Below are 24898 nucleotides of genomic sequence, written 5' to 3'. Positions count from 1 at the left end.
CTGGGAAGGCTGCTCAACTTGTCACGGCTACTGCAGGGCCCCGGTAGGCTCAGGGGAGATGCTCTGCATCCTCCAGGTGCTGCAGCTATCTCCTGAGGAGTCTTAAAATTTAAAAATCTGTTTCGCTCCAAAATCCATTTTACCTTAGGGTTTTGTGGGGTTTTATTGGTTGGTTGGGTTGGGTTTTGTTGGTTTGGTTTTTTGTTTATTTGAGCTGTTTTTCCGCCCCTGTGCAGGGAGATCTTTTGGCTCTCTTTTTGTAACAGGTGCAGTTAGGCAAGAGAGAACCCCTAAATACATCCTCTCAAACAGAAATTTGTCCATACTTCGATTTTCCTATATACTATGAGAACAGAATGAGTGATTATTTCACTTCCAGTAATGATACGCATCTCTAGCTCTATAATTTTGTGGTGTTTTCTGTGTCTCTCCCAAGGTGAGGACATCAGATTTGAATTAAAAGTTACTTGACTTCTCAGTAACCTCCTTATAAACTAACTAGAAGCTTGTGAAAATAGCAGTAATGTTTCACCAGTCCCATTCTAATGCAACTTTCCCTCCTTCCGTTAGAAGTATTTCCTTTATGTGGAACTCATGGTCTTTGGCAATTTGGGGTCGGAGGAATAACATGGGTACATGTAACAAAAATGACACATTGACTTTTGAAACTTAAAAAAATAGAGTGACCCACATTTTCTGAGTAATTCACAGTGAGTTCACAGAGCAGTAGCTCCATAATTTGCAGTTTTGAAGAATATGGCATAAAGGCTTTAACCATGTCCGGTCAGAGGAAACAACAGTGCATGAGCATGTCTTTTCGGCAAGGGAGTCCCCTGCCAGCAGCAACCTCCTAAATCCATTTGAGCAGATACACAGGCAACTTTTCTCAGTATAACCTGAAAGCTGTTTGGCTAACAGATTTCCAGGACTAGTAAACAGAATGCAAACAAAATAAATTCCTCCATTCTTAGAAACACCAAAAGCTACCTTACATTCATCTCCACAAGTCTCTTGGTGGGCTTGGTAGGCTCCTTGCAGATTGACTCAGCTCCCAATCTCTTTCCTGACCAGCACAGAAATAGACATTTAGCTTTCCCTGCTTTTTATAGTGTCAGCTAAGGATTTCTGACTTGTCCCACACTAAAGGCCATGTATTCCTTTTTCACTGAGGGGTGGCAGATGTTCGTGCCCATAGTAAACTCACAAAAATATATCAAGAGCCTGCTCATGATCAGTGACTGTCCTCAAAATGGTTATTTGAGCACCTGTTGTTAACCGACATATTTTAATAAGGCTCCACATTTGTACACTCCTTAGCCCTCAGAGCCACCATATGTAGGTGAGGTTTACAGCAAAAGCTCACTATGTTCTCATACTCCATGACATATCACAGACTTTAGGAGTTGGGATGTCCATTCAGTATGAGCTAAGCAAACAAACAGGGAAGCAAATAAATAGCAATATAGCTAAAACACAAAAAACAAACAAAACAACACACACACACAAATAATTAATGTATGAAGATGGCCTAATATTGAATGTCTTAGTGACACGTACTAAACACACTAGTTCTAGATAACAGTAGCATATTCCATGGTAAGAGTCACAGTTTTGGTCAACACAGGTTATTGAACTGGAGTGAAACATAATCATGCAGCTAAATTTAAGAAGTCAGCTGCCATCCCACCTCTCAGCTAGCCAAAAAAAAAAAAAAAAAAAAATATCAGTCCTGTACAAGAAAAGAGGAAAAAATACATGCCAAAACATAAAGCTGGTTGAGGCACATACTATAATCTTTAGGATTTATAATTTCATCTTTATACTGACTACCAAGTACACTTTGAAAGTATAGACACGATCCTTACATATTCTTTGAACTATCTCACTGTTCCAGCTGATAATCTCTACTGTTTTGAATTTATCAAACCTATACACCAAAATGCCTTATTTGAAATTCAAATAAAAACTGTAAAATGATCACATAATAACTGTAAAATTATCTAAATTTTAAAAGTTCCAATTCTGACCATTAAGGCAATACTAAAGATACTCTGCTGATAAACAAAGAGGATCAACTCTTACTATGAAGAAGCAATGTGTCAAATCAGAACTATCAAAACAATTTCATTTTCCATTATATCCACATTTTCTTATTTTCCTTGTACATAGACAAATCACTAGTATTTAAAGGAATATGGGACGGTGGAGCTGATTATAGCATATTTACTCAAGTAAGTATTTGGGTGTAGTAATGAGTTTGTTTTAAAATATTCGTATCATATAAATGTTAGTTGAAGTTGACAGTAAATATTGAATAGACATATTGAAAGGACAGCATGTCACCTTCACTTCTCCTGTATTGTGTAATATCCAGGCAGCTGTTTGCTCTGGTTGTATCCATTTTCTTACAGAAAATTAATTTTTAAGCCTATACCAAAATGATGATTGAGTATGACAGATAAAGAAGTCGGGATTTTATCGGAGGGAGTTTAGCGATTGAGCCACTCACAAGAGATTATGATAAAATTTCCAGGGCTACAGTTCCATTTGTATCAACAATGACTTCAGGAGGGGAGGGAGGTTCCGGGAAGGGAAGGGAAGTTTTGGGAAGGGAAGTTTTGGGAAGGGAACTTCCGGGAAGGGAAGTTCCGGGAAGGGAAGTTCTGGGAAGGGAAGGGATGTTCCGGGAATGGAAGTTCCAGGAAGGGAAGGGAAGTTCCAGGAAGTTCTGGGAAGGGAAGTTCCAGGAAGGGAAGTTCCAGGAAGGGAAGTTCCGGGAAGAGAAGGGAAGTTCCGGGAAGGGAAGTTCTGGGAAGGGAAGTTCTGGGAAAGGAAGGGAAGGGAAGTTCTGGGAAGGGAAGTTCTGGGAAGGGAAGGGAAGTTCTGGGAAGGGAAGTTCTGGGAAGGGAAGTTCTGGGAAGTTCTGGGAAGGGAAGGGAAGGGAAGGGAAGGGAAGGGAAGGGAAGGGAAGGGAAGGGAAGGGAAGGGAAGGGAAGGGAAGGGAAGGGAAGGGAAGGGAAGGGAAGGGAAGGGAAGGGAAGGGAAGGGAAGGGAAGGGAAGGGAAGGGAAGGGAAGGGAAGTTCTGGGAAGGGAAGGGAAGTTCTGGGAAGTTCTGGGAAGGGAAGGGAAGGGAAGGGAAGGGAAGGGAAGGGAAGGGAAGGGAAGGGAAGGGAAGGGAAGGGAAGGGAAGGGAAGGGAAGGGAAGGGAAGGGAAGGGAAGGGAAGGGAAGGGAAGGGAAGGGAAGGGAAGGGAAGGGAAGGGAAGGGAAGGGAAAGGAAGGGAAAGGAAGGGAAAGGAAGGGAAAGGAAGGGAAAGGAAGGGAAAGGAAGGGAAAGGAAGGGAAAGGAAGGGAAAGGAAGGGAAAGGAAGGGAAAGGAAGGGAAAGGAAGGGAAAGGAAGGATTGCCTGATGCAGTCCCTCTGCCCAAAGACCAATATTTGCCCAAGAGGTAGATAAAATAATTTTGGTAAATCCATTTTTTGGTCACCTAAGTGGCTAATTTCTAAAAGATTCAATTCACCAGTATTCACTGGAGTCTAAATATAAAGTCTTCAATTGAGGACGATTCTCAGAACGTTAACTGAAAATGCAGCAACAGCACTTAATCAAGTTTTCTGTAAATACTAATCTATATACTATATAGACACACACAAGCATACATGAACACACATTTAGACATGTGCACATCTATACATATATCTCTAAAGACTTTTCAAATATATGTATATTTATACACACACACACGTATATGTACTGTCTTTCTCTGTACTTCTGAGTGTCTACAAGGCCAGGTGCCACTTGTCTTTAATGTGAAGACACTTCAGAGATTATTGCATAAAAAACAGTGCATAAGTTTTCAAAAACACTATGAAACAGTCAACTTTCTTGTCCTGGGTGCTACTAAACAAGAGGCTCAAACTTGACTGGGTAATCTCACATTAGCAGTGGCACTAATGAGGCCTGATCTCCTTTGTATCTGTGTCTTGTGCTTGGATTTGCTAGTGTCTTAATAAGATATGCAGGCCAACTGATGCTTTGCTTGCATTTGGACATAGATTTTCATAAGGGGGGAGTTCACACTGTAGCACTATCTCTGCTTGTAGCAATAATGAGAGTCTCCCTTGTAGGGGTGTGACACTGGCTAGAAGTCAGGCACCCATGAAAAACCATTCACTCATTCTCCTCTGCTATAGTTGAGCAGAGGAGGGGGAAAGAAAAACTGAAAGGCTCATGGGGTGAGATAAGGGTTAGGAGAAAACACTCTAAGGGCAAAACAGGCTCAAAACTTAAAAGGTATAAAGCAAAATTTATTAACAGAAGTAAAAGAGGATAATGGGAGCTAAAATAAACATTTAGAACACCTTCCCTCCCCCCCACCCCAGCTCTTTTTTGCTTCCCAAAAACAGAGCAGGGAGACAAAACATGGGGGGTTTTAGCCAGCTTGTTACTTCTAAAAATCTTTCTTCAGTTTTCTTATGGAGATGATTTTCTTCTTCTGTGTCATGGGGTCCTTCCCATGGACTTCTCCAAGGTGGTTCTAATTTTCAGTCCTGCCCAACCTGCTGTACCTTGAGTCCCTCCCACAGACAAAATAGTCTTCTCAAACTACATGGCACGGGTCAGTTTAGTTCATGGGGTATAGTTTTTAAGGATGAGTTGTTTGGAAGCAAGGCTTCTCTATCTCTATCTTCTCTCTCTCTCTCTCTTTGAGTTTCCCACTAGAATACAGCTTTTCAGCATCCATGTGCTCCAGCGTGAACACCTTTTCTCACGGGCTGCAAGTGGACCTCTGAATCCCCCCATGCACTTCATGAATTACATGGCAACAGTTTGTTTGTTGGATTACCGTCCTCATCATGGCTTGTAGAAGAACCTCAGCTCCGATGCCCGGAGCACCTCCTGCCCCTTCCTCCTTCCACCAACCTTGGTGCTGCCACGTTGCTCTCCTCACGTGTCTTTACCTTTTCCTTTTCTCTGACTCAGGAGAGAATTGGAGTCTGTAGGTTTGTTTGTTCTCAAGTTCCATCAATTAAGAAGTTCTTAGCAGTGCTGAAAAGTTGATCCTGTCTGGGCTCTGCACCGGGAAATGGCTTGCCATGCCCCTCGCTGTTGGCCACGTGGTCCTTGCTGGCTGCTGCTCCATTCAGGGCCTCTCTTCACATGGGGCACCAAAAAGGAGAAGCTGCTGCTGCCCCTGCCCTTCTGCCCTCAGCACAGTAAATTAAAAGAGGCCAAGCAAGCACAGTTCTCTGCTGACCATGCTGAGATAGCCCCAGCTCCATGGTCCAGCGGCTTCCATGGGAGGAGAGGAAGAAAGAAGAATTGCACGCATTTTTTCCCTCCTTAAATATGTCATCACAGGGGTATTGCCAACTACTTTAATTGGCTTGGCAGGAAGTTTATTTTCAGAGCCAGCCCACGATTGGCTTTGCCAGGCATGGACGAAGCTTCTAGCAGCTTCCATGGCTGGCTTCTTCCCTCCTCACCAAAAAATCAAGTAATGCAAAACTAACACATCTCTCGACAATCCCTGGGGTTCACAGTTTCATCAGACTTATAAGAACTTAGTATCTTTCAGGCAGGCTAGCTAGGAATTGGACAATAAGGCCTGAAGTAACTGGGTAAAATTATCACAAAACTATCATGAACATCCACATGCAAATAAATATAGAATGATTCATAACAGCAGAATTCCTTAGAAAACAGACTGAAATGCTTAAGGATGTAAAAACATGTTTACTTCCAGTATGTTTGAGTCTTCCTGTTCCCCACAGTATGGTAGGCTGTTAGAGAATCACTTTAGAGCACTATAGCAGAGTTTGACAGAATAATAGTTTTATTCTTTATAAATATTTTCCAATTTTTAATTTATTATTCCCTTTAATCTTTGAGAGACAGAAGGGCACAATTGAAAAATTCAGCTTTTTACAATATGTCTCGAAATTTAAGGATCCTGGCATTCAAAACTATATAGCCCCCGCTAACACCAAAACACTGATTGTTTCAGCATCATTTATCCAAAGTCAGTTTATAAAATTAATTGATCTCTCTTTATCATACCAGAGAACTAATGCTAACTCTGCCTCTGTGACACTCCACATTACAGAAGAATGGAAGAATTCTTCACATTTTTACCCCAGGGCTATGTTGGAATCACAGTAAGGCACACAAGGACACACTTGAAAACACTCAACAGATAAGTTGTTCTGTTGCACTTTTTCATTTGAGCCTCACATCATGACTACATTTCTTTTGGACATTTTTGACCGATTTATCCTGTGTTGAAAAAAATGAAATTACATTGGGAATTAGTTTGGCCCGTTATGCTAACATCCGTATGTCTTCATACTATGCCTGTATCAAGATGTTTTTTAAGATTTCATTTTAAACTGCTTAAAGAATTGCTCCTATATATATCATTCTGATAAGAAGCACAGTGAAGAGCAAGAAAAAATGGAGAGAGAAGTAAGTACAGGCAACAATACCTTGATAGCTTTTATTCAACGATCACAGAGCACCATTTCTAGTTAATGCTACTGAAGAAACACAAGACTTTATTACTGGATATAAACAACACATAATGAGTATCTATGGGACACTAGATAACTCCCATTAGTGAAGGAAGATCTTCATAACTCATATGTTGGTTTACCACTTCATTTTATTAGCTCTCACTTATTAGACGGCAGTTGTGCTTTCCACTACAACAGCTAAATTCTTCAGGGCCCACTGTGTGACAGCTTCCCCAATGCTAGCTTTTTGGGGATTTTTCTGAAGAAAGGATTGCACATATGATTTGTTTATGTGTTGGAAAGGTAGACAGATAACAAATAAAAATGAGGGGCTGCTTGGTTTTCTGTGTCTGCAGCCTTCTGTACAAAGCTGACTGAGCCTGACCTGTTCCCTTCCCTGACAGCATAGGAAGCTAAAAAATTCATCACTGACCTTGACGAATAGCAGAGGGACGAGGAGGGGGCGAAAACTTGTGTTCTGACCCTTGTCTCCCGACCAACAACATGGGACTAGAATACCTAATTACCTGATCACTACCCACTCATGGTGAGTCTATCTGGGGCCTCTGCTACGGTTTAGAGCTCTACAAATCATCATTCTTGTGAGGAATGGAGAGCCATGTGATCAGAGCATCAAAGAGGGGCTGGAGAATTCCTAGTCCTGAGTCTTACAAATATCTATATTTGATATAGCCTTTATATTGTTTTGTAGAAGTAGAAGCATATTCTTCTAGTCAGTGTTTCATTTGCTTCTTTGTTTGTTTTTTTTTAACATATGGTTGTAATACTTACAAGTGCTTGGGATACACTTCCTAATGCCCAAGGAACTGAGACACTGAGCAGAGGCCTGTGGCACCATCCCCAAGCATTTAAAGAATATTCCTGACAGGTAGCTAGCTTGCTACCAAGCCTCCAAGCATACCAGAGTTACTCTGCCCACTACATTGCTTCTCTGAGAAGCTGTTGGAGTCCAGGGCATTCCTTTGGATGCCCTTGGAGGCCACAGACCTCGGCAGAGAGGTCTGGGACCCGAGCAAGAGGGTTTGAGATCTGTACAGGGGGGTCTGGAATCTGTACAGGGGGGTTGTAGACCCTGGCAGAGAGCCCAGGAGGACAGAGTCTTTGACTTCAGCCCATGGAAAAAAAGCTTCTAACACTGAGAGAAGAATTACAAGTCACAAAGATGTGACAGACAGTAGTGTAGTGTGTCACAGGGTGGAAAATGTTGTAGTTTTAGGATTCTTAGTATGTAGGTGCATGGGGAACAAGATGGAGGATTTAGGGTGTTGCCCAGAGTTATTCCTTCTTCTCCCCTGGCCTCCATCTTCTGGTGATGATGACACAAAGTAGTTGAAGGAGATTGGGTCAGAGTAGAGTTGAGTACAGTTGACCCCTTTAGTATAGATATTAGGCATTGGCACATAATTGTAAATAAGATACACATAGTTATCTGTATAAAAGGCAGCGACCTCCCATTGCGGAGGGAGTCGTCCTGTGTTTGAGCAGCTGAGCAGCTGTGAACATCTCGGCCGGGCAGGCGAGAAACAAAAGAAAACTAAGACCTTGAAGACTCTGCTTTTTTCTCACGTCTGGCTCGGGGTCTTCAGAAGGCAAAAAAGGCTCACTCAAACCACCACCTGAATCTCAGGAAAAGAAAACCAAACCCGAGAAGAAGCAGATGAATAATTTTAAAATTCTGGTTTTGATCTGCAAGACCTTCAGTGGTCCAGCTTCTGCACATGTACACAAGACCTTTCCCCAACTCACTGCAGATTCCAGTCCACTAGTCATCATCTACTGCTGGCTCTAATACCAACATACCATCCCTTTTTTTGCATTACACATCTGGAATGCTTTGTCAATTTTTCGCCTGTTGACTTAGGACAGGATTTTTTTTACAAATGCCACTCTGGGACACTGCAGCATGTACTAGCCCATTGCTGACATAGTTATGTTCTGATGATGCTGTTATGACTTTGTTTTTCAGATAATTTACTGTATATTAAATCAATGTACATGAAACCTCAAGACACAATACAGAGAAAAAAGCATCAAAACAGTGTTTTTTGAAAGGAAATACTACCATCAGAGTCATGTTTTTAATTTCTTCTAATAAACAGTGGTTAAATAAAATCACAACACTGGCCTTTTTAGCAATAAACTGCTCAGCAAGAAGGCGCTTGCTGCTCATTGACTTGATTTTTTAGGGGGAAAAAAGTGCTATCAGAAAGCATATTTCAAGTTAATTGAACAGAACAGTAATGAATTCAGAAATGTCACATAGTAGATAAAATGAAGAGTGCCTAGTTTTAGCAGTGATATATTTGTCTGTTTTACGCTGAGTTCCATTTGAAACAGCACAATTAGACAGCACAAGTTTTCTATGCATATATATATGCCTGTGTGAATATTGTGTGCATGCCATAGCTGTGTGAACCATGTATTAAAAACATGTCCTTTCATATGGAGTCAAAATAATTTGGTTATATTTTTAAAATTCAATAGAGAGGCTAGGGGTGGGGATTAATATTTAGAAAACTCAGGCCAGACCTAGATCCTGAGGCAACTTAGTAAACACAGACATAGACACATGCACACAAAAATTAACCCAATGCCTTTGTAGTTGTAATTTTCTGCCTTAGGGTAAGGTAAAACAGGTGAAACAAACACTCAACTGGCAAGATACAAGTGTTTTCCTTTCGTTCTGATGACTTATAAAGTATATGGCGCTGAATATGGGCCATATGTATATTCCTATGGATCTGTCTGCTTCTATGCTGCTAAGCAATTTTTCAATTTATTCAGAACCCACTGGCCTGTTTCAAATGAATTTACCAGTAGAAATTCTTGATTATAATTACACTGCCCGTGTGTCGGTCAATGATACCATAAATGCCCCAAGCAGACACACTTGAGAAACAGAAATGTGCATTTCTAATCTAACAATTGTGAGAAAAATCCACAGGAAGCCAAACTTCATTAGCTCCACTATTCATGGAACTATTTCAAATAAGCTGGGCAGTCAGCTGTGTAAGTCCAAAGTACCACAAAGCAAACCCATTACCACTTTTTATATTTTTATATTAAACCATAAAGTCACCATAGAATGGTTTGGGTTGGAAGGCACTTCAAAGCTCTTCTTGTTTCAAGCCCTTGCCATGGGGAGTGACACCTTCCACTAGACTAGGTTCTCAGAGCCCCATTCTAGCTGGCCTTGAACACTTCTAGGCATGGGACATCCACAGTTTCTCTGGGCAACCTGTGCCAGTCTCACCACCATCACAACAAATATTTTTTTCCTAACATCTAATCTGAAGCTACCCACTGTCAGTTTAAAGCCAGTTCCCCTTGTCCTGTCACTACATTTTAAAATGCTGGGAAATACTTCTATAGTAGTCAGAAGATTTAGAATTATATCCCTAAATGGAAAATTTTTAGCCTGACATGCTGCTTGCCAAAATAGAAATTAATGACTCCTTTTTGGAACATACTTTGATGATTTTGCCACTATTTTTCTTCAGTATCCTCTCGTGTTAAATTAGGCTTTACATGAATCTCTTAATATAAGTCTTTACCTTACAAAAATGAAAAGTATCTCAAATAATAGAAAGCTAGAAATAAACAGGACACATGGCAATGATGTATTCCTGTTTTTCACTTAATAAATTCATATAGGATGCAAGTTTTCGTGTATCAGGTGACTTGGCCTTTGCTGATCTAAAGTTACCTTTTGTCACTTAGGGATTGTAGACAGTGTTATAATGAATTTTCCTTCAGCACCACAGTTCCTTTTAGCATTACACTAGAAGACTACTTAATTATCTTTAAGTGTTTCAAGTGCTTCAACTGTGGCTGCTGAGACTACATTTGACAGTCTAGAAATGTATTTTTCTGGGGAGCCTTGCCTCTTTTCTGAATAATGAGGTATAGACATCCAACTTAAGAGAGCCTTGCATCCAGCTCGCACAGGCAGTAAAAACGTGTCTGCTCTAATGCATTTCTTAAAACTTACCCACCGTTTGAGACAAGAGCACCCAAGAGAGCAACTTCACAGATTATGTGGTGTTTGTACCAGTGGCAGTAATGCATGGTAAAGCTTTCTTTACCTTGCTGCTGCAAAGGTTCCACTAAGCCCATATAAATCCATTCAAAAATCCATTTTTCCATAGTGAACAGAACAACTTTGGCCTTGTCTTTGTGTGAAACAAATTTAAACCACATTAGAATTAAAATACTAGAGCTCTGAAATCATGATTCTTAGAGTTCAAGCTGACCAGTTGTAGTTTCAGTTAATGAAACAGTTCTGCTCACTTCCAATTTTGATTATTTTGTGTAAAATGCCACCAATTCATATCAGTGATGAAATCTTATGTCAAAGAGTTCCACAAGTAAGAATTTTGTTTAAAACACTTTTGAGACTCTTACCTCCACAAGTAAACATGTCTCAAATCAGTTGCTTTCCAAATGCTTCTAATCTCTTACCATCTCTACAAGATTGACACCTTTTTGTTGTAACTTTGCCTTTTAAAGAGCTAATTAATTTTATTTAGTACTCTGTCTGCAAGAAACACATGGTGTAGAACAAATGCCTTTAGAATGTTATTTTCTTGACATGCTTCATTTGCCATAAATGTCACCAAATTAGCATTAATAAATTGGGAAGCCAAAGACTTACCCGTTGACTAAAATTAAATGGTTTGAATGGTTGTATATTGGTACTATAGTCTCTGGTATCTGGAATTCCTTTGAAATCTATTTGTTCTACTGGTTTAGAAATGTGATTTTGAGTGGGTTTTGTTGTTTCTTCAGCTGTGACATATTTCAAAGGAACAATTAAAAATGCCAAACTAACAGTTTGTAACTCTTCCTTACAGCTGTTGAGACTACTAATTAACTTCTCCTAGGGATTCATGTGTGGAGCAAGGATTTCAAGGTTCTGGTGGACAAAAAGCTGGACGTGAGCCTACAAGGTGCATGTGGAGCCCAGAAAGACAACCATGTCCTGAGCTGCATCCTAACCAGCCAGGTCAGCAGATCGCAGGAGGTGATTCTGCCCCTCTGCTCTGACCTCCTGAGACCTCCACCTGGGGTTTTGTGTCCAGTTCTGGGGTCCTCAGTAAAAGAAAGGCAGTGAGTCCAGATGAGGTCTGCAAAGGTGATCGCAGGACTGGACCACCTCTGCTAAGGACACAGGCTGAGAGAGTTGGCAAAGGTCAGTCCAGGCAAGAAAACCCTCCTGGGAGACCTCAGAGCCCCTTTATCTAAAGATGGCATTACCAGAAAGAGGGAGAATGAGTTTTTACACAGGCAGATAGTGATAGTACCAGGACAAGCAGTTTTAAACTAAAAGTGGAGAGATTTAGATTACATGTTAGGGAAAAGTTCCTTTCTGTGAGGGCGGTGAGGCAGTGGCACAGGTTGCCCATGGAAAATGGATGGAAACTCCATCGCTAGAAGGACAGGTTGGACAAGGCTCTGAGCAGCCTGCTCTGACGAAAGACATGCCCTGGACATGGTTCGGCCTTGGAATAAGATTATCCATACGGTTCCTTCGACCTCAAACCGTCCTGCGATTCTATGAATTGCCCTCCTGGGTTTCTCAGAAGGCAGGCAAAGCTTGACAAAATACGAACAGACGCTAAGTACTTTCTACAGAAATAGTATTAATCTGTTCGACCAAAATACTCCTCTATTTGTTTCCAGACCAAAATACTCCTCTATTTGTTTCCAGCTCGCACATAAGGGACCAGAGCGATGCACTTAAAACCACACGATTTACGACAAAACTGCTGAGCGACGCGACTATTTCCCAGCGCTCCTTTGGGACAGACTATCCAGGTGTATCCCTTCCGGACAGACCCAGGCGGCGCGCAGTCTGGGCATTCTGGAAGGACACCTATTTCCCTCAGGTCAAGGGACTCCGCCCCTTCCGCGGAGCGCCGGCCTCGGGTACCGCTAACCGCGGCCACGGCTGGGCACAGGCCCAGCAAACATCCGCCCTCAGCCGCACCGCCGCGCATGCGCAGCACCGGCACGGGGGAGGGCGATGTGACCTCCGCGCATGCGTATGCCGCGCTCCTGCCCCCCTCCTCCCCCCCCGCCCCCGCCGCTTTGCGTTCGTGCCGCCGCCGGGTCGGGCCCGCTCCCCCCGCTGCCCCGCTACTGCCGCTCCTCCCCCACCTCCCCCACCGCTCCGGCGGTGCCGTGCCTCACGCGGGGGTCGGGGGTGGCGGGGAAGTTCCGCGCTCGGGACAACCTCCTGCGTCACGTGGTTGGGGTCGCGGCGGTGCCCTAGCCGGGACAGGCTGGCCCCGCGGCGCCTGACAGGGCTGTCGCCAAACGCCCCGCGGGTCGTGCGCTGCGGTAGGCGCCCCCACCTTCTAGGCTTGTCGCCAGCCCGCGGGCGTGGAGCGGGGAGGCCGGGGCTGTCCGTCGCGGTGCGGTCTCAGCGTTCCGGGGCCCGGGCCGCACAGGCAGCTGGTTGGACGGCTCAGGCGGGCCTTGTTCGTGGCGGGATCCCGGCGTGACCTCGGCGTGCGCTGGTCGGGAGCGGCGGGCGGGCGGGCGCATTTATGTGCCGGGAGTGGGGCCGAGCCGAGTGGTGGCAGTGGCTGGCGCGGGCACCATGGTGAGCTGGGCGGCGAGGAGCGGGGCGGCCGGGTCCGCTCGCCTCCCGTGGCTCGGGGCTGAGCCGCTGCAGGCCCGTGTCCCCTGGCTGTGGGGACAGTTCGGGGGTTTGGGCGCGTCGGGGGCAGGGAGGTGGCGGGGTGACACCGTCGAGCTCTGTAATTTGGGCTCGTGAACGGGACACCGCGGCATCTGCTGCCTTCCGCGATCTTACACCGACACGGTTCCAATGCCCAGTGGGTGTTTCCCTCTCTGCTGCATTTCCACTGGGAAGTAGAGTGAGCCACTGCACTTAGTGCTGCGTAGCGGGGTTAGGATGTCTCTTTATAAATGCATAAGTTTATGCATGCATTTTTCTTCTTCTCTGTAACTATCTGACAGCAGGTTGTAGTGGGGTGGTGGCTGGTCTGGTTTACCGTGCCTGCAGTGAAATGCAGAGAAATGGCCTCAAGCTAAGACATTGGAAATACAAATTAGATTCTAGAAAATGAAAATTCACTGTTCGGTTGGTCAGGGATTGGAATAAGTTGCCCAGCGAGGTAGTGGAATCACGATCCCTGGAAGTGTTTTAGAAACGTTTGCACCTACTGCTCGGTAATGTGTTTTAGTGATTCAGGGATTTCAGTGGCAGTGCTGGGTTGACATTTGGACTTGACGATCTTAAGCTCTTCTCCAGCGTTGATTCTATGAGTATAACTGTTTTGTTGGATCTCCTTAAGTCCCCTGTAAATGGAGTGTCTTTGTGATCTTGGCTATATCCTGAAACCTTTGCCAGACGGTTTTGTTGCTCACGGCTACAGGTTCACACTTGGTGCTCTGGGTCATGTCACAGCTGCCATGTGTGTTGTGGCAGCACGTGTGTCATAGAATCATAGAGCATTTGGGGCTGGAAGGGACCTCATAAAAAATGTCCCACCTCAAATTGCTTTTCACAGCAAGAATTTCAGCACAGCTACAATTTATTTGGCTAAGTGTAGTGCACAATAAATGACCTTGTAACATTGGAGGAGAAAACAAGGATTGGTGTAATTCCTGCTAATGATGTAATCTTGTTGGATATATATTGCTTCAATAGAGCAGGCTAAGTATTTAATGAATATTAAGTTGTATAAAAATATATTTCTATAGGGATATGCTGAATTTTTTATTTAGGTCTTAGTTATTGCTTAAAACACTGGAGTTGATTGGCTCAGCTTTTAACATACTTATATTTGAGATACAAAGAACCGGGTCTGCAGGTATTTTGTAAGTGCCATTAATATGTTATATTTCTCTTCCGTATGATTATATGGACATAAGTATCAATATGTCATTTTAAGTATGGCACCAGTGTTTGTTCATTGATCTAAGTCTTAAGAAATGCACTTTACAAGTATAGTTTTGATAAAACCTGCCTTTTAACTGTTCTCATACTTAAAAGTTTAATGATGTTATTCCACTAAAGTACTTTTTGTAGTGTAAAATCTGGCTTATGAAAGCAGTTGTATTTTTTTCTCTTGAAGTCTTTCTTCTTTTTTTTCCTTTTCTCCAGGCACTAAAATATTTATTCAAAAGGCCTTGAGATGCTCCTCTCATTTGTAGGAGTCCATGAGTGCTGTGGTCTGGTCTTGGAAGCTACATTTGTAAAATTACAGGCAAAAAAGTTTTTCCTTTCAGTGTAGGTCCTCATTTGAATTAATTGAGTGCTTGCTTGTGTTGCCTAATGGGTTTGAAAGATCAGGTCCAGTTTTCTTTGCTGGGTGCTGGTAATGTAGTCAGATAGTCTTTGTGTGTGATTCCATGATGTAAGCAAAGGCAAAAGGTCTATGCTCTTTTTAAGGTGTATTTTCCAGTTTCAAAGCAACAGGTGAATGAAACAGTCATCAGTTTCTTTTGCACCAAGAGGCTTAGAAATCAAGTTATAAATGTCAACAGCTGCCAAGCTGGGACAATAAGGACTCTCCTGTGCAGCTGCAATGCCAGTTAGGCCATAACTTTAAGCTCTGCGCAAGTGTCTTAGTACTTTGTGAGATATGATGCTTTAGACTATTCAGGAGAGGCATTAAAGGCTTTTCACTTTTTATACTTTGAATGATTTCTGTAATGGCAGAGCTTGTTGTTTAAAAAGCAAGTCTTCTAAAGAGAGTAGGAACTTCTGTAGTTCCTACTTGTCTTATTTGTGGAAATATTGGGCAAACTAGATTTTGTAAATCTTGGAAAAATTATAATGGAATATAACCTTTTCTCTGTATAGTACATAATTTCTCTGAACTAGTTTTACTTATAATTTAATTATATATTCCATATATATTGGTGTTCACGGCAACAGGTATTGTGTATTGCTTTTTTGTAATAATGAATAATTTGCATTTTTATAAATGCTCTTTTTCCGTCCATGAGATTTCTATAGCAATAATTTGATTTTCCTGATGACCACTAGTTCTGTAATCTTCGTGCTTAGCCTCAGTGGTAAATTAAGCAAGACTGTCAGGTAAAATGCTGTTCACCAACTAAAGCATAATTTTGATTTCAAATGAATCACCTTGTTTTAAAGGGAGTCATCCATATCTGAGTCCTTCCACAGAGCAGTTTATGGCTCTTCTTTGACTCTCTGGAAGGACACTGGTCAAGAGACAAGTGACCTTTGGGTGTGAGTGATGTGGTGAGGGTGAGCAGTTGGGTGGAAGTATTAAACACCTTGCATATTCTTCGTGCCATTTCATGCATCTTTTGTTGTAAACAATGGTAGGTGCGTGAAAATTCTAATCAGGGAAGCCTTGGTCATGAGAATAGAAAAAAAGGAAAAAATCTGAATTTGTTGAAGAGTTCTCTTGGCATAAATTTCTTTTCCAAAATTAGCTGTAAGAATGTCTGATTTTTACAAATAATAGGTTTTGAACTGTCTAAGATTGCTAACTATAGCTGTTCTGTGAAAGTAGTCCTTTTCACAGGAAGGATTCACTTTAAGGTGTTGCACAGCAAACTCACTTTTCTTTGGCCATCCTATATAATATTTTCTACTGTTAGGAAACAATTTTGAATTGCATTTATGTTTCAGGAGAACACTGTCTTGCTTTTGCAAGCTGGAGCTTTAGCATGGATGTATACATTCAGAGAAAAATCTGTCAATGAAGAAAAATTTATCTGGGGAACAGTCTTATTTATAGCAAAAGCAATAATGTGTCAGCTATTATATGGCATTTCAAAGCAATTGTATTGATTTATCTTCTGGACTTCACAAATGCCATTGCACTTTTAAATTTCAGGAAATAGGGAGATTTGTTATATTCTCTTACTAATCTTGGTGGCCACAACTGTTACACCTTTTCAATTTTCTACTTGAAAAATCACAGCTGTGTTAGTATACTGTTTGTGTGCTACCACTGTAGATATTGTTATTCCCTGTATTAACATCTGTAGATTACTCAAGTCGAACTGTGTTAAAACCTTGTTTTTACAATACTTGCCACTTCAGAAAATAAGCATTGGGCTTTAAATTTCTGAGCGTGAAAGTGTGAGTGGGATTCTACCAGCTGGTTTTCAGTCATGCAGTTGTATCCCTTCTGCATTCCTGGTGCATACAGGAAGCAGTTGACTTCAGCTTAAGACCCTCATCTTGTAATGGAGGAGATACTTACTACCAGAGAACAAGCAATTTCAAAGTCCTGTGTAAGGTTGGGTATTTGAATTATTTGTAACATGTAGATAGGTTGTAAAGGGAAGAAAAGAAGGAAACCCCTGCCATTTTACTGCAGGTAAGGAGGAATAACCTTGGGCAAGGTCAAAATAAAGAGGCTGGAGTGGTGTCTTTGCATAATACAATCAGCCTTGTCTATCTTTGTACGTCATGTTCTATAAATCATTTAATGATGAAAAGAAACATGTTCTTTAGGTAGAAGTACTTTTAAAAATTTGTCGGGTTTTTTTTTTGTTACTCTGAGATAGCTGTTGGTGTTTTATAAGTACACTTAATTTGTAGATAAGAGTATTGTAACTTTATCTTAATTGCTTAGTCTTAGTTTTTGTCCTTCTACTAATCAGCAGATCTGTCTTCGGGTGTGTAGTATAAAACACTGTGAAAACCAAAGTCCAGCTTATATTTTATTCAACCTTACACTTTTGCCTTTTTGGCCTGCCTTTTTTTTCCAACCAATTTAAAGAAATCTGTCAATCTTCACTTTAATGTAACTGCTAAAACTATTCTTGTGGACCACTTAATGCATTCTCTGCTATGTTCTATTTAAAACTTTTATATAATGTGTGCTGTATTACTCAAACAAAGGTAGGAATGCCATGGTTTCTGGAGGATTGGGAAGTGAACACAGTGCTGAAGACTTCTGAGGGACATCTCATCAAAGATCTTCGTCTGTGGCAGAAACACGGCCAGACTGCAGTTTATCAGACCATGTTGCTGCTGCATGGCTGTACCATTTCAGTCTCCTTTTTGACCAGGGGGTTGCTTGCCAGCCTGTGTTTTGCAGAAAAGTTGACTTACATATTCAGCTTTGGTCCCCATGCTTCCCAGCATTAGAGAGAGTGGCAGAAATGTCTTTGATCAGCAGAACACACACCTCTCTCTCTAGTGTCTTGAACTTGGATTTTAAGTTTTAAGCTGCAAAGCTGAAGCATGATAGGGACATAGATGTATATGGAATCAGTGTTGAAGGCCTTAAGAAATGGTTTAAATTCCACAAATTATTCTATAACTGCAGACACTTTATTTAATAATCTGTGCAGCAGTTTCTCATCTCTTAATGTGTGAGTAGTGCTTCTCTTAGTTTTGAGTCGACCTGATCACTGATTTTGTGCTAATTACTTCAGCACAGATCAGGTGGTGGGTTCCAGGGTTTGTTTACTGCAGGTCCTCAAAACGCCATGTAGTGTTGGCTTTGCCATTGTGCATCTTCTCCCTCAAACACATACCACTCTATTTCTCATGCTCTTAAGATTTTTAAAGTTGTAGATTTCTTACTGTGTCCTCTAATTTAGCGTGTGCTAGTAGAGGATGTAAGATGTTTGTGAAAACCAACACCTAATCTTCATTTATGTTTCTGAAATAAATGGTTTTGAATTTAAACTGATATTGGTGTAATGTGAACACTCAGAAGCATGGGGGAGACTGGATTGAGACAGAGCCTGAATTGAACCCTGTATTTGGGATGGAGTGAAAATGTGTTCTAGTGTTGTAATATGGGGTAGTTTGGGATATTGTAGATTTTTCTGGAGTGTGTTACTAAACATACAAGAGTGTAAACACATCCAGGCAAAAAGGTAGAATTGCAAAAAATCATGCTGTTCACATAGCATGTTATTTTGACTCACTGTATCATCTGCTGTGCTCTGTGACTAGTGTTCTTGGCAGGTTGCAGGAAGATGAATGCGGTGGATTTTTTTTAAATTTCTTGTGACAGCTTTTCTCTATTAGCGTATTGCTTGTGATTGATTACAAACCTTCAAGAATTGAGAAAAATGCCCATATAGGGAAAATAAATGCATACATTTTTTAATTGCCCAAAGTGTAGAAAAATACCAGAAGTGTATTTCGTCCACAAAGTCAAAATTAAGTTTAGAGGTATCACTGAGGTTTTAGGTTTGATTGTTTATTTTTTCAAGTTGCTTAAAGCTTGCTAGGTTATTTTCATTTGTATACTGAAAGGTTTGTGGGTATTTCTGTTTTTGTCAAATACAGCAGTTACTTCATGGGCATGAGCACTATAAATTCCTGCTGGGAAGGAGTAGATAGGGTGCAGAAAGACCTTCCTTAGCAATTTAGTGAGGTAAGTATAGCATATATATTATGCATGCAGCTAGTAACGCTTTCTTTCATTAGAAGTACACTTCCCTTAGCTAGGGGACTGGTGGAATTGGTACAAGGAATCTCTGTGCAGAACTATGCATAATGTTTAATAAAGGTTGAGTGTTCAAATACATACAGCTCTTGGTCCTGATATCAGTGAAATAGAACATAAACAAAAGTGAGGTTTAACTTCTTGAAGTACCTCAAGGAGTTGATGGCATCAACGTGTAGAAGCAGTAGAAATTCCAAGGAGGGAGAAGGTGAGGCGGCTTTTAAGTGCCAAAGAAACTTGGTGGTACCTGACCCCCCTCCAAAGGTGTTACTTCAAAGTATAAAAAGTAGCACCTACTTCTGATTGATTAATGTCACTGTTTCATGAGACATGTGGTAACATATTGAAAGTGTTTATAAATACTCAAATGATAATTAGTGCTCTCTCAGTCTCCCTTAATCATGTTAAATTACAGATGATAACTTATATCCAAAACATTTCATCTGCCTATGTTTTTTAATAAACGCAGTATTGACACAGTTTCTATTTTACTAAAGGAGAAAGCATTGAAGGAAGGAAAGAGTAGAACTTTCCTTAGTGCACTATTTAGGATGAAAGATTATACTGCTGGTAGGGAGGGGGAAGGTTGATGAAGAGTTGTTGGTTAACAGCTCATTGCAAAGCAGGTGTTGATAGCAGGGACTTGGGTTGTACGACCATGGGACTCTCTTGAGGTGCAATGACTGGTAAGACAGAACAGTATCCACCTGACCACGTGGTACAAGAGCATCTCTGCCAGTAGTCTGGCCAAACTGGTATTTAGACTAGGACTTAAGAGAGGAAAGAGGTGATGACCCTCAAATCAAGAGGAAAAGGTCTGAGCTGGTAAGCTACGGATGAGGATGGTGGGGAGAGGAGTCTTTGAAAACAACTGATCGGAGAAGATAGAAACCCATACATGTAGGTAAACAAAGAAAAAATATCTGTACATAGATATTGAGGCCAGCATTATGAGGGGGAGGATCTCAGACCTCTTCAGGGAGATTAGCTGTGGTGATCCGGGAATGCCTTTTCCCTTTGATGAAGTTTGTAAGTGATTATAGCAAGTTTCAGAGAAACTTTTTAAAAAACTGCTACAGTATTCTGCCCCCTTCCTCTTCCCATTCCTCCCCAGTGTATCATGCCTGTTATACAGTGTGTTATTAAATTTTTTTTTAAAAGATTCTTCACTTTTCTAAAACACATACTGACTTACTATTAACTTACTTCTCCACAGGGTGTGATAGGTGTACAGTTGGTGGTAACCATGGTAATGGCTAGTGTCATACAGAAGATCATACCTCACTATTCTCTTGCTCGTTGGCTTCTTTGTAGTGGCAGGTAAGATAAGTATGAATATGGTAATACAGTTATGCATCAGAGTAATAACAGTAAAACTTACTGATTTAGTTTGGGTTTTTTTAAGTAATTGACTTTTATTAAATTTATTACTATAGCATTGTTACACCTGATTTGTGGGCTCAAGGCAAAAAGACTTACTGTAAAAGAACATACTTGTTTGTTGCTATTAATTGTATCAGTCGTAAAGTCAGTTGTTGTTCAGCTCTTATATCAAAGGTACAAGGTGCATCCTTAAATATTAAAAAGCTAAATTGAATGCAAGATAATGAAGAATAAAAGGTTTTTCTTTTCCTCTGTGTTGTCTCTATGTTGTTGATAATCTACCTCCTGTTTAGCTTTGTATATGAAGAGTGCTTAGGTATTTATTAAAAAATTCTATTCCTTTTTAAAAGTCAAAGGACAGGATTAGTATAAATTTCAGTACACTACTTGCTTGTAATATAGATCAAACAGATATAATAAGTTGCAAGGAGAGTATTCTCAGTGTGGCTGTATCCATAATAACAATGAAAAACAGCAGCTGTTTTGAATATAAATCAGTATGTTAAATATTGAAAGGAATCATAGATACTGTGTTCTTTCATTTGGTAGGAAGAATACTTTGTATGATTAGCAGTGTGCTGTCTTTTATAACTGTTAAAATTTTGAGAATATAAAATCTTTACTGCCTGTTTTCTGAAGGAGTGTCCTGGAATAATAACGTACTCCATAGGAGTATTAAGAAGTCTTTCCATTGACTTTTTTTTCCCTTTATATCTCATAATTATCAACTTGTTCCTTTTTAATATTCCAGATTTTATCACCCATCAAGCTGCTAATGAGAAGTGACTCTTAATGTTGTTTAGATGTGTGTTAGGCATAACAGTAAACAGTAATTGTCTGGTGGATAATACAAACAGGAATCATACTCTTAATTGTTGTGTGAAGTTTCAGTGTTAACTATATTGGCAGGGTGTTTGTTGATCACCTTTCTTGTGGTCTAAAAAGAACATGACACTAATGAATATGAAACTGCCTACCATGTTTTTTAAGCTGTGTGACCATGAGAGACTTTATCAGCAATTATCCAAATGACATATTGTACCTTTTATGTCTAAGATTGATTTTAACTTTTATTTGAAAATTTAAATATCTAATTGCTCTTGTAAAATAATTTGTCAATATTATACCCATGTTCTTCATTCTGGTGAAGTTTTCACTCCCTGTATCCTTGTTTTAAGGCATGCATGTACCAGTGATAGGAAGAAGTTTGCTGTTCAAGTATTTTTCAAATCCATTTCTCTGTTTATCTTTGCACATCTGCAGATTGATAAATATCTCAAGCAGGATTTCAGCACTTATGCTTCGATAATTTTGCTCTGAGTGAGGTCAATGGGAGTTTTATTGTTGCCTTCCATGTTAATAGCCTGGAAAAACTCGTTGCTTTCCAGTGTTCTTTTATTTGTCTGGTAACTATTTCAGTGCATTGTAATTTCAGGCACTGTATAGGAATTGTATAGAGTCAGAAATAATCCTGTATTCTAGAAATAAAAATAAATCAGAAGATTCACCGGAACAAGAATCTAAATTTTAATAGCAGAAAGAAAAGCAGTTATTTTTTTGGTTCACTTGATAAACTCTCTTTCATCTTTAACCCATTTCCCCTTAGTGCTGTCTTTTTGCCGGAGGTGTTTGACCTGTGTGGGTGGCATGGCAGAGGGTTTTATACACCTAAGTGTTCAGGTACAGGCACACTTCTGAAGCAGTCCAGCTAAGGAAAAATTACTGCCTGCTCCTCCTTACCTTTGTTAGTAGACTTCAACAAGTCTTTGGTATTCAACAGTGGTTTTTAAGTGACTTCGTTTGTATGTCTTGCTTCCAAAGGATTAGCAGACAAGACAGATCTGAAGTGTCTGTGGGTAGCCTATGCTAAATGGGAGGGAGGGTGAAATTGTTATCAGACAAGACAGAAACATTAAGTGAACAGTTCGTTTAACGATGCCTGTTTGTATTTATGTGAAGTCCGTTAAAAGGAAACAAAGATTTTTCAAAATCTAAACGAATTGTTAGGATAGACAAACTCAAGGTAATTACTTGTTAATGGAATAAATAGCTATCATTGACTCTTGAAAAGCAATTTACATAAATTTATTAAGAAATACGAAGTTTTTCAGTCAGTGCTATTTGCAGAGCTTGGATGCAACTAAATAGACTTACTGAAATATTAGGCAGACTAAATATCTGTGTAGGCCTTGCATTATTTTTAACTAATAAAACATTCTCTACCAAAACATTGTTTTTAAGGTGCTCAGCTATTTCAGTTATTATGCTTTCAGGCCATGTGAGAAAGACAGGAGAAAATGGATGTTTTGTTGTGGATTCATTAATGACCTTTATTCAAATTAAATAGGGCACGACTGTGTGTCTGTTGTTATTCAGACTGGCTTGGTTATGTCAAAGCCACAAGGTAATCAGTTGTGGGATTTCAGTTTTAAGCATACGTAAGCTAAAACAGATATAAACCACTTTTTATTAGCTCTATCTTTATGAAAATGTTTGTTCAAATCTCTTGGGTCTGAGATTTTAAATGCAAGGTGTGTAGGGTTTATCAACTGAAAAATACCAAAACTCTTTATCCTAATAATTGTCATTAGGTATCACTTGCAACGTTGTTTCACAGCGTAATTAGGAGCAAATTGTGGTCTAATTTGTGGTTTGATTTGTGTTAGTATGCTATGCAGAAAAAGGAGTTTCTTTGTTCTGCTGTATTGGGTGCTATTTCTCTGTGCAGGAAAGATTTTGAAAAATTTCTTTACTGCATAGGTGGCTTTCATCATTAGCATCCTAAATCCAGATTAGGGTGATGTGGTAAATGACAAAACAGGAGAATATATCTCTGCTTTTTCACAATTGCCTTGGGTCATGAATAGAAGTTAACATCTCCAGAGTAGTTTGCCTTCTTGGCTGAAAAGCTTGTTTCTCTGGTTTATTTGTGTCTCAGTCCTGAAATCTCTTTTGCAGCAAAGTTTGCAAATCACAACTGGTCTCAACAGGACCATACATAATAAAAATAAATTAATGTAGTAACTTTCACTCCTACTTATACAAAATTCAATTCCTTTTTCCCCATCCAAAACTGTGTTCATGCAAAATTCGTAATATTTGCTGTTTTCAGTTTTGGAACTGGCAGTGAATTCCTTCAGTGGAAATTTGCAATTTGCAATGATTTGATGTTCTGTTGGCTGGTACTAGCATTCTTTTCTCTTGAAGAGTTCCAAAGGTTCTAAAATTCCAAAGAAGCCTTTCTAAAAAAGAGCTGGGAATCAAGTTTTATCAAATGGCTTGAGTTCGAGTTTTGATGCCTTCCAAATTTGTCTTTGCTAACATTTGAAATTGGATCTGACATCATCTCTAATTCACCAACTTAGATTTGAATGGTCATACTTGGTAAAGTTTTCTTAATGTGAGGGGTGGTTGTGATTTCCTTTACCATGGTGATCTGTTGTCACCAGTTAGTGGCCTTCTACTTCGTCACACATTTCTCAAGTGTGTTCTTGTTAATACTTGGTCTGCTTTGCCTCAGCATTTCAGAGTGGAGATCATAGTGACATCCTTCCTGCATCTGGACAGTAACCTTCCCTTGAATGTGAAAAAGGCCTTGTTTCAGCTACTAAGCTTTTTGCCATAGTTAGAGGTTTAGGTAACATACACCATCTTAGACAGTTGACCATCTCTGTTTGTGCTCTTCAGAATTTCTATGCCATTTCTTGCCTTTTAAATGAATGGTGCATTGATCTGTGAAAGTGGAAAAACTTGGAAGTCAACTATGTGTAAATTAGTGATTTTTTTAATAGCACTTTTTTTTAGTAGAAGTTGAAGATATCACTGAGGAGGTGTTCAAGGAAAGGGATGCTCGTGTTACGATTTGCTCTGCTTAAGAAAAATCACTGATAATGATTATTAGATAATAGCTATTTCAGATTCTGGACAATTTCTGGGTCTGGAGGGGATATAATATACTTCATTAAGTCATTTTGAATATGGTACTGGTGAGTGATTGTAGTGTTATAATTATTCTACTGAACTTTGCCAGCTTGAATTAATGTGTTTGCTGTATTTGATGATATCCTTAAAAGTTGGTGTTTTGAGAACTGAAGGGCTTTCATGTGAATGACAAAAGTGGCAAAGCTTTCTAATTTTGTATAAATGCCTTATTTGCTGAAGAGAGCTGAACTCTAGCTGTTGTTCAGTTTAGGCGGAGCTGGTACTGGCACATGAAGGTGCCTGGCTTAGGAATGACAAATGACAAGTGTCTTAGTATAAAAGTCTGTGTTGTGATACAGTTTTCTAATAAGCATGCTCTAAATTGCTAATAATGGTATTGTTTTACTTGGGATTTTCTTTTTCTTTAGCTTGCGGTGGTATCAACATCCCACTGAAGAAGAACTGCGGATTCTTGCAGGGAAGCAAAGAGGGAAGAGTAAAAAAGATAGGTAAATACTTGTTTTAAGGTTGTCTTCTCCCACCTTTTTGGGTTTTTTTCAGCGTGATATGGTTCATCTAATAACTCTGCCAGCCTACTTTTGTCTTAGTGTGAGTTAAAAACTGC

General features: G+C 40.3%; 1 protein-coding gene across 4 annotated transcripts in view; it reads left to right on the top strand.

Annotated features, from left to right (window-relative positions):
• The first annotated feature begins 12842 nt into the window (after positions 1 to 12842).
• TMEM161B (transmembrane protein 161B) overlaps positions 12843 to 24898 on the top strand; it is a 35400-nt gene continuing 23344 nt past the window's right edge. For 3 of the 4 annotated variants that reach the window (XM_066181261.1, XM_066181263.1, XM_066181260.1), the window contains exons 1-3: positions 13063 to 13142; positions 20186 to 20289; positions 24702 to 24782. In XM_066181261.1, the coding sequence (XP_066037358.1) occupies positions 13140 to 13142; positions 20186 to 20289; positions 24702 to 24782 (188 nt within the window). In that variant the 5' untranslated portion in view covers positions 13063 to 13139. Of the gene's footprint in view, positions 12878 to 13062; positions 13143 to 20185; positions 20290 to 24701; positions 24783 to 24898 lie in introns of those variants that run through there. The other variant, XM_066181262.1, reaches the window with a different exon arrangement.

The sequence above is a fragment of the Chamaea fasciata genome, unplaced genomic scaffold (assembly GCF_029207755.1).
Source record: "Chamaea fasciata isolate MVZ Bird 193981 ecotype frontalis unplaced genomic scaffold, bChaFas1.0.hap1 SCAF_4, whole genome shotgun sequence".
Classification (NCBI taxonomy): Eukaryota; Metazoa; Chordata; class Aves; order Passeriformes; family Sylviidae; genus Chamaea; species Chamaea fasciata.
The sequence above is the reverse complement of the archived record's forward strand: the minus strand, read 5'-3'. Positions and strand labels throughout refer to the sequence as shown.